General features: G+C 42.9%; 1 protein-coding gene across 3 annotated transcripts; it reads right to left on the bottom strand.

Moving 5' to 3' along the window:
• Positions 1-755: 755 nt before the first annotated feature.
• LTC4S (leukotriene C4 synthase) lies at positions 756-17,354 on the bottom strand. Of its 3 annotated transcripts, none has more exons than XM_081899440.1 (6): positions 16,514-17,354; positions 10,306-10,377; positions 7,427-7,526; positions 3,487-3,557; positions 1,989-2,070; positions 756-989 (listed from the first exon to the last, which is right to left on the bottom strand). In XM_081899440.1, the coding sequence occupies exons 1-6, from the start codon at positions 16,611-16,613 to the stop codon at positions 878-880; spliced, it is 537 nt and encodes a 178-aa protein (XP_081755566.1). In that variant the 5' UTR covers positions 16,614-17,354; the 3' UTR covers positions 756-877. The 3 variants fall into 3 exon arrangements, with proteins under 3 accessions (XP_081755566.1, XP_081755568.1, XP_081755567.1); XM_081899442.1 differs by lacking the exon at positions 16,514-17,354 and adding an exon at positions 11,813-12,090; XM_081899441.1 differs by lacking the exon at positions 16,514-17,354 and adding an exon at positions 11,067-11,685.
• Between the last annotated feature and the right edge of the window lie 1,205 nt (positions 17,355-18,559).

The following is an 18,559-nucleotide window of genomic DNA, read 5'->3' as shown; positions in this document are numbered from 1 at the left end:
AAACTTGCATGCACTCCTCCTTTATCACAGGTATTCTCCATGTGATCCATTAGGGAACTCACAATGGTAGTAGGGTCCCTGTGACGGATAGCACTATGCACAAATGCAAGCGAAAGGGTGCAAAATAGTTTTTGACCAAATCAAAGGCTGCCTTCCCACAGGCACTGAAGCTCACCACTGAGGCATAAATAAAAGCAGCATTGTGGTTTCCAACTGGAGCACAAAGTACAGCCATTTTGCATGGAGGAAGGTCCTGCTTTGCCTGAGATATTGGAGACTTGCAGCCACACAGAAGACATTACTAAGTTAAATGTATTGTATAAGGCAGCCACATGCAAGCAAAGGTTCAATAAAAGGAAAAGGTTGATAAAAAACCTTAAGGAGGGGGGAAAGAGAAGCTCCAAAACAAATTGAAATTCAACAACATCCGTAAGACCACAGGTTAGTCCTCACCCTTACCAGATATAGTAAGTTCTTGCTTCAGACAGGAATTCACAGCTTGGTTATGACAGATACTGTTTAGAAACCATCATGTTGGAGCAGAGTTTCTGAGAGGCAAACTGGGCTGGCCACCTCAGAGCTCACTGATGACTCCCAAAACTTGCTGGCACAAACAAATAATTGTTACTCTAAATCTCTCGCTCACTCTCTCCTGCTAGTTGAAGTTGACCCAATGTCACTTTTAATGTAAAAACTGTTGCAACCACAACACAGCTAAGAAATGTACCGTCACAAAATTGCTTTTTTTAAAAAAGAAAGATGTACAATCATTTTAATTTAAAGAAATGAAATGAATGTTGGAATGAAAGTTGAAACCTATGGTGTCATAAGCAGGATAATTTACCAGCAGAAGAGCAGTAGACGCTGACTCAGAAGCTCACTTCGGGAATAGAAAATGTGGGAGCGGCACAAAATAGACAAGGAGCCCTGTCACAGATAAGCCAATGAGAATGCAAAGAACTCCAGCACTGAGGTACAAGGGGGCGAGTCTGTGGGGAGGAACAAGAACACAAGATGCTAGTTACTATTAGGATCGGGTGGTCCGTTGTGACACTTATTAAAAGCTTCTCTTGGGTGATGATTTCCATAGTAATATGATAAATAGGCTTTGAGACAACTGCAATTAGTTTGAAAGTATAGAAAAGTTTTAGCTCTCACAACCTCATGTCTACCATTTGTTAAATCTGGTTTTAAATCTTTTTCTAATTTATTTGGACATTTCTGATGACAACACCAAACAGAATTTCAACAAATAGAAAGTTTTCCATATAACACAGGATCCTGTTGGAACTGGGAGCCAAGGAGGACCTGTATGGGATGTAACCATACAGTTACTTACAGGACTTATGAAGCTCCTGTCCGGTGACCCCCCTTCCTGTTCTCTTTCCTAAGAAAGTCACCAGTCAAGTCCAAGCCCCACCCCTCTATAATGATTGCAGGGCATGGGACATCCTTAAGCAGGGCTGCCAGTGCTAGGCCACATGCAATGATACACCTGTGGAACAGCAGGATTGTGGGGTTTTCCAAAGAGGTTTTGTAAAAAGGAGATCAAGAATGTGAGCCACCTGTGGTTGCTGGAGCAAGGTACTGCTCTCAGTAAAGTGGTCAGTCTGTTTGTGGGGTGTATCATTTCAGACTGCAGTTGGAGCTCATGGGTTTAAATGCACCTCTGCATCAAGAAACTACAACACATGCCTACACATAGAAATCTAGATGCCAGGAAAACGGTAATGCCCCCCGGATACTTAGTTTTCTATAAGTAAGGAATGTGTTTGGTATGGAAGAGCACTCGACTCTGTATGCCCGCCCCCCATTAGTAGCCTGAAGGGATACAAGGTTAGGCTGCCAGTAAGACTGCAGATGCCAGTAAGACTGCAGATGCCAGTAAGACTGCAGATCCAGAGGTGGCAGACAGCCACTTGCCTATTTGAGAGAGAAGCTGACTGGCACATGGAAAAACACAGAGCATTGTGCTTAGAACAACTCACCTTCCTTGAGTACATCGTGCATATCCACTAAAGTACTGATAGCGGGCAATCAGATAAAGAACCCCACAGCATGCAGCCAAAACTATAGGAGGAGACAATCAAAGTAGTTATTATGGAAAGACTCGGGAAGATTGACCCTATTTTCAAACAAAAAACCCATCAAAAGCTTACGCTTACAGTTCATGCTCTTAAGCACTATGCTACAGCAACTCTCAAGATACATCTAAGCACACAAAGTTCTGCAGAAGTCCACATCCATCAGTTATTTGGAGAAGGGAACCAAAGCAAAGCAGGAGGCCTTTAGTCTGAGGTCACAACAGCGTCTGCATTAGCCTTGCTTTAATAGTGAAAACAACTATTTACCACACCATCACTACTTGAAGGCATCCTGTGCTATTGTGCCACATTAAATTTGTCAGTGTTTAAGTTGCCACAGGATTCTTGTTTTTGCATTAAAAGCATTAAAATAAGCCTTTGAGGTCTTCCAAATCAATCAGCACCAACTTGGAAGGTCAGAGCACCTCCCAGCTAGAGGTCAGAAGAGAAGGGTTCTACTTAGCCCTCCCCCTGACAGCATAGTGACTTTTCTGGAACTTTAAACATTTCCCCCCTAGGTTCCAGAATTACCATGTTACCACAACCAAAGGGAATTTGGGGAGGAAAGGACTTGCTATGTGGATTGGGCCATTATGTCACATGGTACACAAAACATTTTCAAGAAGTGGCTCAAATGAGCATTTGTTTTCACCCTTTCACAAACTTGCAAGCAAAACTGAGGGTAAAAACATGTTAGAGTGGCTTCACACATTACATGTGGCAGAAACAACTGCTGTAGTTTCACCACTGCTTCCTGCAGCAAGCAAGTCAAGTACAGACAGGATACTGACATCTTAAACCCCCTGCGTGCCTGTATCTCTGATTGGGTCATGACTTACAGGTTATATTAGTCACACTTTGCAGTGAAAGACACTTGCAGCAATCATTTTTACCATGAATGTGTGCAAGCAACAGAGTGTGCATGTGTGAGTGAGTGAGGGCGCGCACGTGTCTGCACATGAGAGACATAAAACAGATGTGCAGGCAACGGCCAACATCAGCCCAGTGGAATGAGGCCCCTGAGTGGCCACCCATCACACGTGATCTTCAGAAGCAAAATAAGTTGCCCACTTTTAACCTGAAGCATGAAGCCACCTCATACAAAGAGCAGAAGACTTGAACCCTTTGCTTACAATATGCAATAATGTTATAGCACGATGATTTCTACTTGCCCAAAAGAAAGTTCTCCCTCTCTCCAGACAGGAAAGAGGGGTGGGGGGAAGTCCCATTGCACAAGCAGAACTCTTGCACTGAGATGACACGGCAGCTGAGGGCCACCCTTTATGGAGCAACAGACATCATTTTGCAGCTGCGTACGTAGCGCAGCGGCAGCAGCTTAGCTGACAAAAACGTTTTATGCTTTTCACATTAAGAGTTTTATGAATTAAGGTTTGCTTTTTACCTTGATGGGAAAAGACTCCAGCCACCCACAAGAGTGAAAGAAATATTGGGAAGTATTCGGTGCAATTTGCTCTAAACAAAACAAAGTAGACAATTAATTAATCTGTAGTTTGGGGGTGAGGAGATGACACACAACAGAGGCTTAGACCCTGGATAATATCCCACCTAACCAGCTTATTTAATGACTGGATTTATCATGAAGCACCCCACACTGGGCACAATATCCTTATCTCCAACCCACAACACTATGGTCTAGTTCACACTGCAGAGACTGGACCCATGTCTGGGCTGTACCACTTTAGGACATTTTATATGACTGAACGTCCCTGCAAAGAAAACTCTTCCCTGAGATGAGGATGTCAGAGAGAAGGCTGGAATAGAACTTTTCTCTCCTGACCTCTAGCTAGAAGGTGAAAGTTGGTACCAATTCATTTGGAATATCTAAAAGGCTTATCTTAATGCTTCCTTGACATTTCATGAGGCAAATGCAAGGCTCTGACATGCTCAATCACTGCCATGAACATGACAAGGGAGAAGAATCCAGGTACTATCCGATTGTGGCCATACTACTCTGGTACTTGGCAGGTGAGGAATGGCAGCAAGGAACTCATGTTGAATGCAGAGAATCTAAGATTTTCGTTAAAAAGGAACAAAGAAGTTGCTTCTATTGCTGAGAGATACTGAAAATACAGGGAAAATTCTGTGCTATGTAATTCACTATGCTTATATACTGCCATCAATGCACCTTGTGTTACGATTAAGAAAAAAAACATCAGTGGGCTCGCATTCAAAAATTCAACAAACGGGAGACAAGGGAGGAACTAGGTGGGGGTAGCAAAGGAGACAGATAACAAGGGGCACATAGGCAACTCTATACAGTGATGCACATATTTAGGCTTAGATGCAGTTTGGTCAAAGGAGGTTGTGCCAAAGCATTCATGGAAAAGGAGAGGTGAAATTTGAAGGAACAGCCGGCACCCTACAAGTGTTCTAAGAGGCAGTTTGAAGCCCACACAGGGCAGCAAGGGGGAAAGGGTAGAGTCATTTGAGAGGAGAAGAGCTTCAGAGGTAAGAAGAGTGGAGGTTGTGAACGGAGAACTTCAGAGCAGCCAAGAAAAAGCATAGGTCCCAATGTCGGGGGACGGGGGACGGGACTCTACTTCCTCCATTCCCAGAAGTTTGTACTGATGCATACTCTCTCTGCTCTCTGTTCTGTAACCAGTTACTGATCCAAAAGAGGAACTTGCTTATTGTTCTGTGACTGCTAAGCTGAATGGGGGAGTCTTATGTATGCTGTGCTGACTGGATCACTTCTGCCTGTATGCTTGCCACTCTCAAGGAACTCTGAAAGGTTAGCGTGATGGGATGAAAGAAAAGAGGCGGGGGCAAGGACTGCTTGAAGGTTTTCAAGAGAAAGGATGAAGAGGTCACGCTGGATGTAAGAGCAGACAGGAAGCCAAGAGGGAAGAGATCTAAGCAGTGGTATCACAGAACTGCAGTTTTAACAGAGGTGGACATATTTGCCATTGGAGAGCTGAATAAAGGGGACTGAGGTGGGAGAACAACACAAGGTTTATTTAATCATTTAAAATCTCACACTGTGGCACAACGGAGCCCTTGGGACAAGTCACTGCAGAAATATGAGACAGTCCCAACAAAAAATATATAAAATAGAACATATAATAAAATGAAATAGCTATTAAAATCCATTAGAAGCCATTCAAAACAGCAGGACAATAAAATAAATCTGATTAGCCACCATCTCCAAACAGTGCTCTTAAGGTACATTATAGAGCAGAAATCTCAGAGTATAGGTGTCACCACTCCCAAGGCCCTGCAGGCCCTGCCCCTTATTTCAGTCAGCCAGATCTTGGATAAGGTTGGCATGTGGAAATGGGCACTTGTTTCCCCAATGTATTCTAGAGTTTAGGTCATTTCAGATTTGAAATTGCCCAGAAAAAAATATATTGTGCCAATGAACTTATCTTGGCCCAGGTAGCATCTGCTTCCTCTGCACTGTATCCATCAGAGAGACATACTAGCACACTTTGAGCTGACTGAAGTTTCAATTCAGTCTTCAGAAAGACAGGCCGATGTAAATTTATGTTACAGTAGTCCAATCTGGTGATTACCAGTGCACACACCAATCATTAAAAGTCTGAATAGGATACAGCTGGACACAGTAGAGCCCATTTAATTTTAAATGACACACATGTGTGTCTGTTTATGAACAGATGCGGGTGGACTGATGCTTATTTTTAGAATGGCAAAGTCTGCAGGCGGCTACATTCAGCTGAGGGGCAAATTACATATTATACTGCAGCTGTGTACAATAAAGGCCCATGGTCCTCTTTGCTCTCATAAAACTCCCACCGGAGAGAAAATTTGCATTGGAGAGGTGAAGGCTACTTTGCTTTTCCTCTGAAAATTGCGGGTAGCAGGTTTTGCCCACAACTGTGTTCCAGGTACATGTTTACTTCACAAAAATGGGTCTAGAACCCGAAGGGAGGGTTTAGAGGGAAAGGGAAACATCCAATAAGGCAAAGGTGAAGCCCTCCATTTCTCCCTGTCCTTTGTTCAAAGCAAATTGTCCCCTCCTACCTTGAACTTTGAAGATACGGGGCTGTCAGTGTGAAGTACAGATTGCTCTTAAGCAATTATCATTTCAGTGTAAAAACAGCAGCATCTTCTCTGATAGAACTTACCTGTTCCCCCCCCCCCCCACCATATATTTTGTGACTTCCCATGTGGACACAGGGGTATATGACCATCACTGTTAGTCTATGGCAAGCTTTGCTACCTTTAAAATGAATGTGTTAATTGGAACCCACGACAAGGTGTTCATATTTCTGCAGAATTTAAAAGCTCTACTCCTGCAGTTGGAGCATCTCCCAAATAAAAAGCTGTGGGGTGGGAGTGAGGAGAAGAGAAAGAGAAAATGCAAAATAATAACAATCCCTTTTTTCATACATTGAATGCAGACTGTCACAATGTCTTTGCGGAATTCTAAAAGCAATTTTAGCATCTCCTTTGAAAGTGTCAGTTAGAAACCAGAGTAGGTGGTCAAGTGAGCTGTGCAGAGATGAGTGGGTAGGAATTCTTTACTAAGCAGAGCCTCCCAGTCACAGCTTGCTCTTCCCTGCCATCAGAATTCAGCTGCATGCTGGCCAAAATGCTACTCAAGGGACAAAATCACAAGGGCCATAAAATCACTTCAATGCCAAACATTCACTGAACTGCTGAAAACTGATGACTATTTGTTCCACAAATGTTGCAATGTATGGAAGGTTTGGTGTTCAAACTCAGTGATCTTGTAGTCACATCACACAGACATGAAATCAGTGAGTATAATACACAGTTGTTACACAACTACGGCAAGTAGTAGTATATGAAGAGTCTGAAGAGCAAAGTGTATGTGGTTGCACCTCATCTGTGCCAACCAGCATGTCAGTGTCTCTTAAACTGGTCAAAGGTTTCATCAAAATGTCTTTGCCTGTTCTCACATTGGCCAACCACATGCCTGTGGGAAACCCCCAAACAAGACCACAGCATCTCCTGTTGATGCAACTCTCTTCTAAGAATTTTTCGAACGCAACGTTTGGAGATGATGCATTGCCAGTCTATGCAGCCCGTTGGAGAGACTGAAATGGGGGCAGAGGAAGTATGTGGTTGGTTAACACCCTGATCGCATAAAACACGTGTACAGAATTACAGCTGCTGGTGCCAATAGAAGTTGGTTCTAAGTATGGTTTAGGAACTAAGTATACGACTGTACAGTAACCAATGTCACCACGTGACTGGAAGTATGCCGTTGGGAGATATGTCTACTTGGAGTAATCTAGATTCACCTCTCCAGGGGTGGGAAGCTGGAATAAAATTATATTATAGAGAAGGGTGGCATGGGAGGGAAAGGAAGGGAAGGAGGAAGCAGGTTAACTTACTGAGCTCTGAAGATCCTTTCAAATTCTGGTGGACCTGAAGTCACAGGAGGAGAGACTTTGCACTTCCGCCGAACGTAGATCACCTGCATGGCAAAATAGGCTGGATGGGAAGTAAAACAAGGAGGAAAGAAAAGCCAGTTATTTCACCCAATGAAGCACAATGGGTTCTCTATTGTTTTTTAAATTATGTTTATTACACTAAATAACAACCAATAGCAGCTAGTTGCACAGTGGATGATGAGCAGTATGCCCATAGTTTGCTCATCTGCACTAGCAAACACCATTCACGTTTCACTTGCAAGAGTAATAAACGAAAGTCTCATTCATTACAGAATCATCCATTTGCAAACTAACCTTTAGTCTCATCATCCTGGTCTTGCCTTCCTCTCAACAGCAATAAAGGTGCCTGAAAAATTCTAAAATTGTGCAGCCAAAAACCCACAATTCTCAGCAAGAGGCTTAAACTGTGCAATCTGAGCAGATTTATGTTATGTTGTTGATTAGTGTGCATACTTCATTTTGGGTTCACAGTTTTGCTTTGGGTTGCTTTGAAACACTTGATATCAAGGGAATAAGTGTAAAACAGAAATGGGTATAGATCCTGCATGAAGACTCATAACTCAGAGGAGGAGCCATTCTAGTCTGTAGCAGCAAACAAACAAGAGGGACAGACACCTTGTGGCACCTAAAAAAAGATTCCTTTCAGGGACGCAGGTGGCGCTGTGGGTTAAAGCCTCAGCGCCTAGGACTTGCCGATCGAAAGGTCGGCAGTTCGAATCCCTGCGGCGGGGTGCGCTCCCGCTGCTCGGTCCCAGCGCCTGCCAACCTAGCAGTTCGAAAGCACCTCCGGGTGCAAGTAGATAAATAGGGACCGCTTACCAGCGGGAAGGTAAACGGCGTTTCCGTGTGCGGCTCTGGCTCGCCAGAGCAGCGATGTCACGCTGGCCACGTGACCCGGAAGTGTCTCCGGACAGCGCTGGCCCCTGGCCTCTTGAGTGAGATGGGCGCACAACCCCAGAGTCTGTCAAGACTGGCCCGTACGGGCAGGGGTACCTTTACCTTTACCTTTACCTATACCACTTTTTATCACAAGTGATGGCAAATAAATAAAAAAATAAAGTATAATTACAAGACACAATTAAGATAGCAGTAAAATATCAACAACCTCATTATCAATAGTAAAACCACAAAATCAGAACTATAAAACAAAAACAGGCTCAAGGCTCAAAAACAGGCTAACCAGCGCCACCAAAAACTAGGAAAAGAAACATGTAAAATTTCCATTGAGCAGGGAGGTCCACTTCTTCAGATGCATGCAGTTGTAAAAGGGGAAAACAGGTAAAGGTTGGAGTTCAGTGGCAGTGAAATGCAAAAAGATAGCCTGCCAACTGAAGATTATGCTTCATGTACCTGACAATGTGGATTCTAAACTAGAAAGGGTTATCCTAGGGATTGGGAATTTGTGGCCCTCCAGATGTTGCTGAACTACAACTCCCATCATTCCAGACCACTGGCCATGCCAAGTGAAGATGATGGGAGCTGGAGTCCAAGAACATCATGGGCCATAGCTTCTCCATCCCAAGCTTGTGCCACACTTGCTGATGTACATACTCAGTCACCCCTTCTTTCCTAGCTGGGAGGTGGGGCACCACTTTATGGTTTGCCTGAGATGCCAAAATATCTTACTTACTACAATTAGGATCAGTCTTAAATGACACACACTGCTGATTTGCCATCAGGTTTCCATCAAGTCGATTATTTTCTACAATTCTATTTTTAATACTCAAACCTGGTTCCTAAAAATATGCTAGGACAACTGAAATAAAAAAATAACAAAAAAGGCAGTTTACTCACATGAACTGCATGATGTGGGGTTCATCAGCTCATCTGAGATTACAGTCTCCTCTTTGGGGGGGAAACCCTACAACCTACAGTTTTACTTTTGTTGTAAGGGGAACCACAAACTCATGAAAGTTTGCTCTGCATGTTATCCCCTCATATGAAGACCCCACTTGTATGAACAGATTTTTTTAAAAAAGGGTAAGACAGTTCCCAGCATATCACCAGAACAGACTTTCATATATTATACATCAGCACACAATAAACACACCACTCTAGCTGACATTTTTAATTGGTCAAGCTGTCAATTCAGGAATTAAAAACAAATCTCACTATCAGTTTATACCACAAGTAAAGGGTTGGGTTTTTTGTTTTGTTTTGTTTTTTGGGGGGAACAGGCTGCTATCTATCAAGTACACATTAAAGTCTCTTTATATTGTTGCCAGATTTGAACGGTCTTGATCATTATTCTTTCCCCTGCTCATTATGCAAAAAGAATAAAGTTGATTTGAGTGCCTTTTTATGTATTAATCTGCCGTTGCATATGAAATTGCTAGGATGCAATAGGGACACTTTACATTCCATGTACGTACCTCACTTTATGCAGTATTTTGCTCTAACTCCTGGAGACCGAGATTTAAATCATCTTGTTACTACTCAAGGTTTCCCCATGAGAGAAGCCTAAATTCCCTAGCAAATTATCCCTTTGATTTAGTTCAGTTAATCTTGACCCTTCTTACCATTTTGTTTCTTCAGGCAATTGTTGGCATTCTAATGAACAAATGTTTTAAAAAGTTGTTTACACCATTATCAACATTGCAAGTATGGCTTTACAATCCAGTTTCCATTCCCTGCTGCTCTAAAATATAAGGCAAGAGTTGCAAGTCAATTATCTTTTTAGACTTTAAAGTTCATCTTTTTCTCCCAACAGCTACATCAATGGTACATATTTCCTATTTAACTTCAGAGATCTTATTTGGCTTATATTGCCTAAAAAGAGATATTAAACTTGTCTCTAATAGCAGTGGCATGTTCCTTACCTTGCTCCAAGACTCCCAGGACAGTAACAGTGGCCAGCAAGGCTATCTGATGCAGCATGCTGGATCTTGAAACTGCAAGACAAAAGTGAGACAGCTACAAAGCTACACAGACTTTGAAGCTATGACTTTTCTGCTCCTTAATATATGCCCACAGTGGCTGTCAATATAATCAGACAGCACAACCCTCCATTTCCTCTTCCAAAGGGCTGGTTAGTTAACTCACTGCTTGCTGGATAGTTTTGACTGGATCCCGTCAACAGTGGTACTATTGAAACAGTCTGAGCTTCATTTACCTTTTCAATAGTCTATTGTTAAGATGTGGGCACTTCACAATGGCTGAATACCTAGCCTTTTACAATAAGCACTATATGCACCACTTCAGCCATGGTATGATAGGAATTAGTGATATTTTCTTTTCTTTTCTTTTAAATGTCATTCAGTTTTGAGGCGAAAGATTTCTTTATGGGCATTTACTTGCTCACTAGTGAAATACTGAACCAATGTGACAGCAGATGACCACTTCAATGACCAACCTTTGTTTTCTTGCTAGCTAAAGCAATGAAAATTAGAAACCGTGTGCTTTCGGAGTAAAGCAAAAACACAGCATATACACATTTGATTAAGCAGATATAGTCACACTGCTTCCTTCCTATGAGTGACTTGTGAACAGGTGAGAATGAGTGACATTTTGTGAGCACAGGTGCATTTACACAGTTTAATCCAATTTGCCCTCTGGACAAAGTCATCTTGGATTGACTCACATCCCAAAGTTGGTTAGGTCTTCCTTTTCCAATTATACTGGCTGTGCCTGTATATGCAAGGTTTTTAGGTATGCAAGGTTTTTTCTTAAAAAGTCAAGAAAACTTATTTCCTGGCCCAGGCCATCATGGGTCTGTTTCTTTTCCCTTCCTGACCACTTTGTCTGATAGGCAGCATTGGCTGCTGGGCCCATTTCACGTCTTATGGGGCCTTGGACAGGACCTTCTGGTGGCAATGGCAGGCAGAAGCAACAGTGCCCCAACTACTGCTCTGAGCAGTATTAGGCAGTCACCATCATAAATGGCCCACAACTGAGAATACTGTGGCCCTCCAAATGTTCTTGGACTCCAACTCCTATTTGCCCTAGCCAGCATGCCTGTTCTGCCCACCAGTGAACTACCAGGTTCCCTTCAAGGTGTTAGCATCAGTGTATCAAGTCCTAATTGGAATCAGAGTGCTTAAAAAAGCCCCTCTATCAATATCAACAATCTTGGGACCTACAATCAACAGGAGAATCCCTGTTGGTGCTGCCTGCTTTGTGGATTAAACAGTGGATCAGCAGGTTTGCTCACTGCCACTTTGGGCCATCTTCCTTATCATTGCTCTGCTCCTCCTGCATCCTAATTTTAAGAAGCAAGTTAGCTGGTAATGGAAGAGGCACTCCTGCAGGTATTTGGGTCCCAAGCTATTTAGGGCTTTGTAAGCCATTGTTAATACCTTGATGCAAACTCAACTGCACATCTCCTACCTGCTCAATGGACATGGAGATTGCCCTGGGGAGGGGAACCTGGAAGAATGTGTAGATGCTGTTGATGTGTTCTGCTTCTCTTATTTTGCAGCAGTCCCCTGTAGTGCAGACAGATGATACTGCATGTGGAATGTGGTAACAACCTTTGAACATCCTCCATCTCTCCCCAACCACACAATCACTTTGCAGTACTTGCTGTTGATAAGGTATTTGCCATTGTCATTTAAGTTGGGCTCTCATATAAAGGAGGACACTTGCCAGCCATGCTTGCTGTGCTGCCTAATTTGTCAGCATCTAGCCTCAGCGCCTAGGACTTACCGATCGAAAGGTCGGCGGTTCGAATCCCTGCGGCGGGGTGCGCTCCCGCTGCTCGGTCCCAGCGCCTGCCAACCTAGCAGTTCGAAAGCACCTCTGGGTGCAAGTAGATAAATAGGGACCGCTTACCAGCGGGAAGGTAAACGGCGTTTCCGTGTGCGGCTCTGGCTCGCCAGAGCAGCGATGTCACGCTGGCCACGTGACCCGGAAGTGTCTCCGGACAGCGCTGGCCCCTGGCCTCTTAAGTGAGATGGGCGCACAACCCCAGAGTCTGTCAAGACTGGCCCCTATGGGCAGGGGTACCTTTACCTTTACTAGCATGGCCGCAGCTGTAGGTGCCACCTTGATGTGAAGAAGTGGATGTGGTGGCTGAGTCATAGTGCAAATGTCACCACCCATCACTTCAAAAACGACTGGATGCAATTACCTGGGAAATAATGTGTGGTTCTTTTTGAAAATTTGGGATAACTCCCATTGAACATGCTGGAACTTAATGGTGTGACTGAGTTGGGCAGGGGTTGAGGGCATCACTATTGTCGATCCCTGAAGATAAAGGACTGTTCATACATCTCCATTTCTCTGCCATCTATAACTTACTTTTTCATATGTCCAAGCAGCCAACAAGGTCTCTACCCTTTCCTGCCATCCCAGGCTGTGCCCTCCTGCTTTTCCTCCCTGCCTCCTCCCTGCCACACTGTCGGGGGGGGGGATCATTTCCTTTCTATCTATCTCTCCCCCATTCTGTGTCTTACACACACAGACTCCACTGACCAATGCATAAACATTCTGGATAGTTAAAGACATTGACCTATCAGTACAGCAGCATACATGGTGCTGCTGCTCCCCCAAAATAAACATTCCTATCTGGATTCTGGGCTCCAAAAGCTGCACATTGGCATGAATGCCTTGACCTCCAAAATAAAACTTGGGCAACTCTTGCTATTCTCTGCACTACCCCAAACCAGCCTCAGTCCTTCCAAGTAACTCATTTTCTATATCTGCTCCAGCAGCCAAGGTTTCCCCCTCACTTCCACCAGCTGTCCTGGGCCACACATCAATAGTCATAAGCAAGCTGTTCACAATGCATTTTTCAGGTATTATGAATGCCTTGATAGATTATCACAGTAAGAAAATACTGCACACAGATTGGCAAAATGAGTGCCAAGCACAAGTCAAGCGTTAAAACAAAATCCAGGGAATGCAAATCACAATTCTTATTTGAAAAGGCTTTTTCAAGAGTGGTCTTTGTTTGTGTGCTCTCATGCATGTGCGGAGGAAGGAAATGTAAAAACAAATCATCAGATGGTATTGATGATGCAGAGATAGATTTTCAAATAGCAAATCTGCAACAGTAAAAAAAAACTGTATTGAAGATTATACTTGAATACAAATCTTCCTTTTTTGCAATGTCTAATGTACTTTCTTAAAACACTTATTGAAGCTTATAGCAATGTGAAAACTTTAGATATCTCATAGAAATAGGAGGCAATATCAAAATCAGAGTAAACCTATTGATTTAAATAAGTCTGCTCTAAGTATGACTAATACCGGATGTCACCCACTGTGTAGTTCAACTGGAGGCAAGTGAAGAACACAAGACTTATTTGAAATATATTTTCATATTAAAATCCTCCTGCTCTGTTTCATTTTTCCCCACTAAAGGAGCTGATAAAAAATGGAATTTGCAGATGTATTCAAATTACATTTGCTTAGAAATCCCACAGGATTCAATAATGCAGCTCAGCAAGGTGCGCAGATGACTACAGTATTTTTCTGCAATATTTTTCTACCCTGTGCACTGAGGGATGGAAGTGAAACAAGAACTTATGTCTTCCTTGCTCATCCCTGAACCATGTAGGCCATCTAGGGTGAAGGTCTGATATCAGAATACTATCAAAAATCTGTGGCAACTAATGTAAGATTTTCCAAAGCGTTTATAATGCTTTCTCCCTAGGAAATACAAAAGGAATTCAAAAATGTGTGTGTGAAAAACTGACCCAGTATCCTCCTGAGTTTTAAATCTACTTTAGATTTTTTTTTAACCTCTGTTGAAATACCATATTTTTCGCTATATAGGACGCACTTTTTCCCCTTCAAAAATGAAGGGGAAATGTGTGTGCGTCCTATGGAGCGAAGACGCCATAGCCCCGCTACCCTCTCCCGGCTGGAGAGGTGACGCTCAGCTATGGAAGGAGCCTCTATAGCCGCGCGTCACCTTTCCAGCTGGGAGAGCGCGCGCGGGGCAAAGGAAGCCATGGCCCCGCGACCCTCTCCTGGCTGGAGAGGTGATGCGCGGCTATGGCAGGATCCTCTTTAGCCACGCGCCACCTCTCCAGCTGGGAGAGTATGTGAGGGGCTAAAGAAGCCATAGCCCCGCGACCCTCTTCCATCTGGAGAGGTGACGCGCGACTATGGCAGCAGCCTTTCCGCTGCTCCCTGACCTGCTCTTTGGGGCTGGTGGTGGGCTTCCCCCCGCCAGCCCCAAAGAGCAAGTTGAAAGGAACCTGAAGCCTGGAGAGCGAGAGGGGTCGGTGCACACTGACCCCTCTCGCTCTCAAGGCTTCCAAGGTAGCCGCCTGAATGCACCTTAAACGGCACCTTGTTTTAGAGCGGGAAAACAAGAGGGGGAAAATTCTCCCCCTCTCTGCGCAGCGCCTCCTGCCGCTTCGCTGAAGGGGCGCTGGGCAGAGAGGGGGAGATATTTTTTTTCTTGTTCTCCCCCCTCTAAAACAAGTTACGTCCTATTATCCGGTGCGTCCTATGATGCGAAAAATACGGTACATTCCAAAATAATTCTAAAAGTCATGACACCTATGAGGATTATTCCATTTTTCATAGATCAATAATTTAAGATGGCAGAACAGACTAGAGTCAGGCTCTCTGTACAACAGCCTGTAGCCAACTCTACAGCCATGAACTCTAGAGAAACCTGCACATGTGCTTTTTAGCAAGTGGATCCATGGCAAATGGGGCTATAAAGTCTCTTCTGAATGGCAAAGGACAAGTTGCTACTCCACAACTTCATGATGCGATTCTCATGACGGTCTTTAAGGCATCGCAGCCCAACCTTTCTTAAAATTCTTGCCAGCTCTGTCAGTTTGTGGCCAGTATGTTGCATCGCTCTTCCACCACCAGAAAAAGCAGCTCTTTTTAGCATCTTGTACTGCAGTGTTTAAAACCATAAGAGAAACACACAGCTAAAAGTTGCATCTCTACTGTCCTCCTAATTTAATATATAACTGATGGCTGAACAAAGTTTGGCAAATCATTTAGCAAGACCCTAAGTTATTGATACAGTAGAGCAGCGATGGGAAACCTCATGCCTCTGGGCCAAAATCCAGGCTCCCTATTTGATCCTTAAAGACTCTCCACAGACCACAAGACTCTCTGCTCAGACCATGCTCTTCGCCAGCCCTATTCCACCCCACCCCAAAGTGGCTTTACCTATTTGGAATGTATCCGTCTCTTGGTTGGCTAGATGGAGAGATGGATGTGCAGATGTAGAGAAACACCTGACTTCTGAACGGCTGGGATACAGCTTAAGAGGTACATCTGTTGCTCCGCTCACTTTGGTCTCTGGCTCTACTCACCAGTTGCATACAGCCCCTGGTTGCCCAGGAAGGAAGGGGAAATGCCCTACAAACGAAAAAGATTCCACCGTCCTGTGCTGGAGTATCCATGTACAAAGTATCTCAAACCAAGGAAGTGTAACCCCAATCCCAAGACCCTGACGCAACCCCAAGATCCCTCTGATTTAGCAGGAGCAAAAAGTGGGGGGAAGTAGACCCTGTTTAAACTTCTCCATCCAGCCCAGCACCCTGATGGGAATGGGAATTGCTGCTTCCCCAGTCAATCAGATCAAACATTTGATGAGCATGGAGGGGGCAATAACCACGCCACCTCTGCTGGTCTGCACAGATCAGCTGAGGAGTGGGAACTGTGTGTGGCTGGGTCCATTCTGTGTGTGTACATGCAGGTGATGGCATCAATCACTGGCATACAGACCCAGGCGAGTTAACCAAGGGTGAAAGTGGCCCTCAAGCCAAAGGAGGTTAGCAACCCCTTATCTAATAATTGCACATGTCTTTGTGACTGCAAAGCACACAGGTAAGTATCTTAAACAGAATAGTCTATTCCCCCCCCCCCGAGTGATACTGCATCTATTAAGGGTTCAGACTAGAATATGAATATTCTGTAACCACAAAAAAGATTAAAATAGAATCTCAAGCTAAAAGCACAATTGATTTCTGCAAAAGATCTGCACCAGAACTGTGAAAATCGCTGATTCAGCTTGGATGGAGCTGATAGAAGTCAATACTTTATTTTTGTCCTGATGCAAAACATGATTCTTCAGTTTGAAAGGGGAAACAGATAAAAGTTACTTACCATGCAAAGCGCTGGCTGCTATCATTCTGTGGTCTGTGCATTTGTCATGCGAACCAGTAGCCTGCAAAGAAAGTTTTCTTGGAAAGGAGCAGAAGAACATTTTATGCAAAAGAACAACACACAATTGTACATGGGATTTTACTGTAACCTATAACATGATAGCACATTAACACCTATACACTCCTCACACATTAACACTTTAGGTGTATAGTAATCCCTCGTTTTATGTGCATTTGAATTATGCAGTTTTAACAATATGCAGTTGAAGGTGGCCTGGCTGAAATTGCACAAGTCACAAGCAAGGTTGAGAGCTTAAAGGTTCTTTTTGCACCATGTAACCCCAAGCAGACCTGACACAAAAGAGCATTTAAGCTGCCTACCATGCTTTTGTGTGAGTACTTGCATTTCTCTCTCTCTCTCTCTCTCCCTCACCCGTTAGCCATAGAGTGGCTCCAAGGGTTTGAGAGTATATGCAATTTTTAATGTATGCATGGAATACTTGAAACTGAGCCTATGCATAAAATGAGGGATTATTGTACTTAATAACTAGGGTTCTCCCAGACTTGGTACTATCCATGAAGGTGGAAAGAGCATCAGTGACTAGGAGCGCCTTTTATCAATTCTGGATGATTCACCTGCTGCACCGCCATCTCGATAAAGCAGATATTGCCACAATAATTCATCTCCTCATTACAGGCAGACTAGATTACTGATAACACACACTACGTGGGGCTGCTTTTGAAGACTATCTGGAAGCTTCAGCTGGATAAAAATGCATCTGTCCAGTTGCTTGGAATATTTAATTGTGATTCTGTACTGCTATTGTTATTACTTTTAAAGCTCTAAATGGCTTGGGACAGGGAGACCCATATGCCCAATTGTTATGGCACTCCCTCCTGCGGGAAGTGTGCTTATTGCTGTTTGTGAAATTACTTTTTCCCATTATTTTATGATGTGAACTGCCTTGAAAGAGCTATATAGCCCTGAAAGGCATTACACAAATGTCTACATAAATAAAACAAGAAGCAAGAATGTAAACAAATATACATCATACAGGTAAACTCTGTAGCAATCCCGGAGTTTGCCTCTTCAAAATGAATGAAATGGCCCTTAAAGAGCTTAGAGCAACACACCACCTTCTTTCCAGTGTGTTAGTGTTTTTTTATAATGTTTTCTAGAATGTAACTTGCATGTCTCCCTAGTGAAAAATGATGTTAAGAAAATGCCTGTTTTGCAATTTCCTGTTAAGGTAAGTGAAGCCTATATACATATACATATACATATACATATACATATACATATTCCTACAGACAGATAGATATAGATATATCATTTTGGATGTTTTCCAATATACAAATCTGTTGAACATTTTCATTTCCTCTGTGATTAACAAAACCTAACATTGTATGCTGAATGCCTACAAGTGTCAAAAAGGTCAACAATTCAAAATGGTGAAAAATAGCTTGTTTCCTATAATAACAACTCTTCATGTTAAAGGGTACCAAAATGTGATCAGAAATAAATGGGTAACATTAGTAAAAGCTTTTTCTACCTATTGCTGAAATACTAAACAACAACAACAGCAGTCTTGACTTTCAAACGTATTTTAGTTCTGTCTTTCAATATTAGGGTTAGTTCAATAAAAGGGAGAGAGTTAAGTTTGTTTTCTGTCAGATAAAAGGAATGAGAATTTTTACAATCAGTCTCCACAGCAAAGCTAAACTATATGTAGTTCAGGTGATGCTTCAGAAAACACGACTATTTGTTTAATACACTAGCAAAATATTTATTTTTTATAATGACGTAACAGAAGTGAAATATTTCTTTTTGGTGTGCCACAGTAATTGTAGTTAAAGAAAATAAATGGATTAATGGGCTCTTTATACATTTCAATGACAAAAAGGTTAGCATCAAATTTGAACTGTTCATTTAAACAAATGTAAAATTTATCATAACCACCCCCGATACACACACACGCACATATTATATATATATATATATATATATATATTTAAAGAATTATAGTTTTAAAATCTATAAAAAGTA

Source organism: Podarcis melisellensis, assembly GCF_964234715.1.
Source record: "Podarcis melisellensis genome assembly, chromosome: 2".
Taxonomy (NCBI): Eukaryota; Metazoa; Chordata; class Lepidosauria; order Squamata; family Lacertidae; genus Podarcis; species Podarcis melisellensis.
This window is presented reverse-complemented; position numbering and strand designations above follow the sequence as displayed.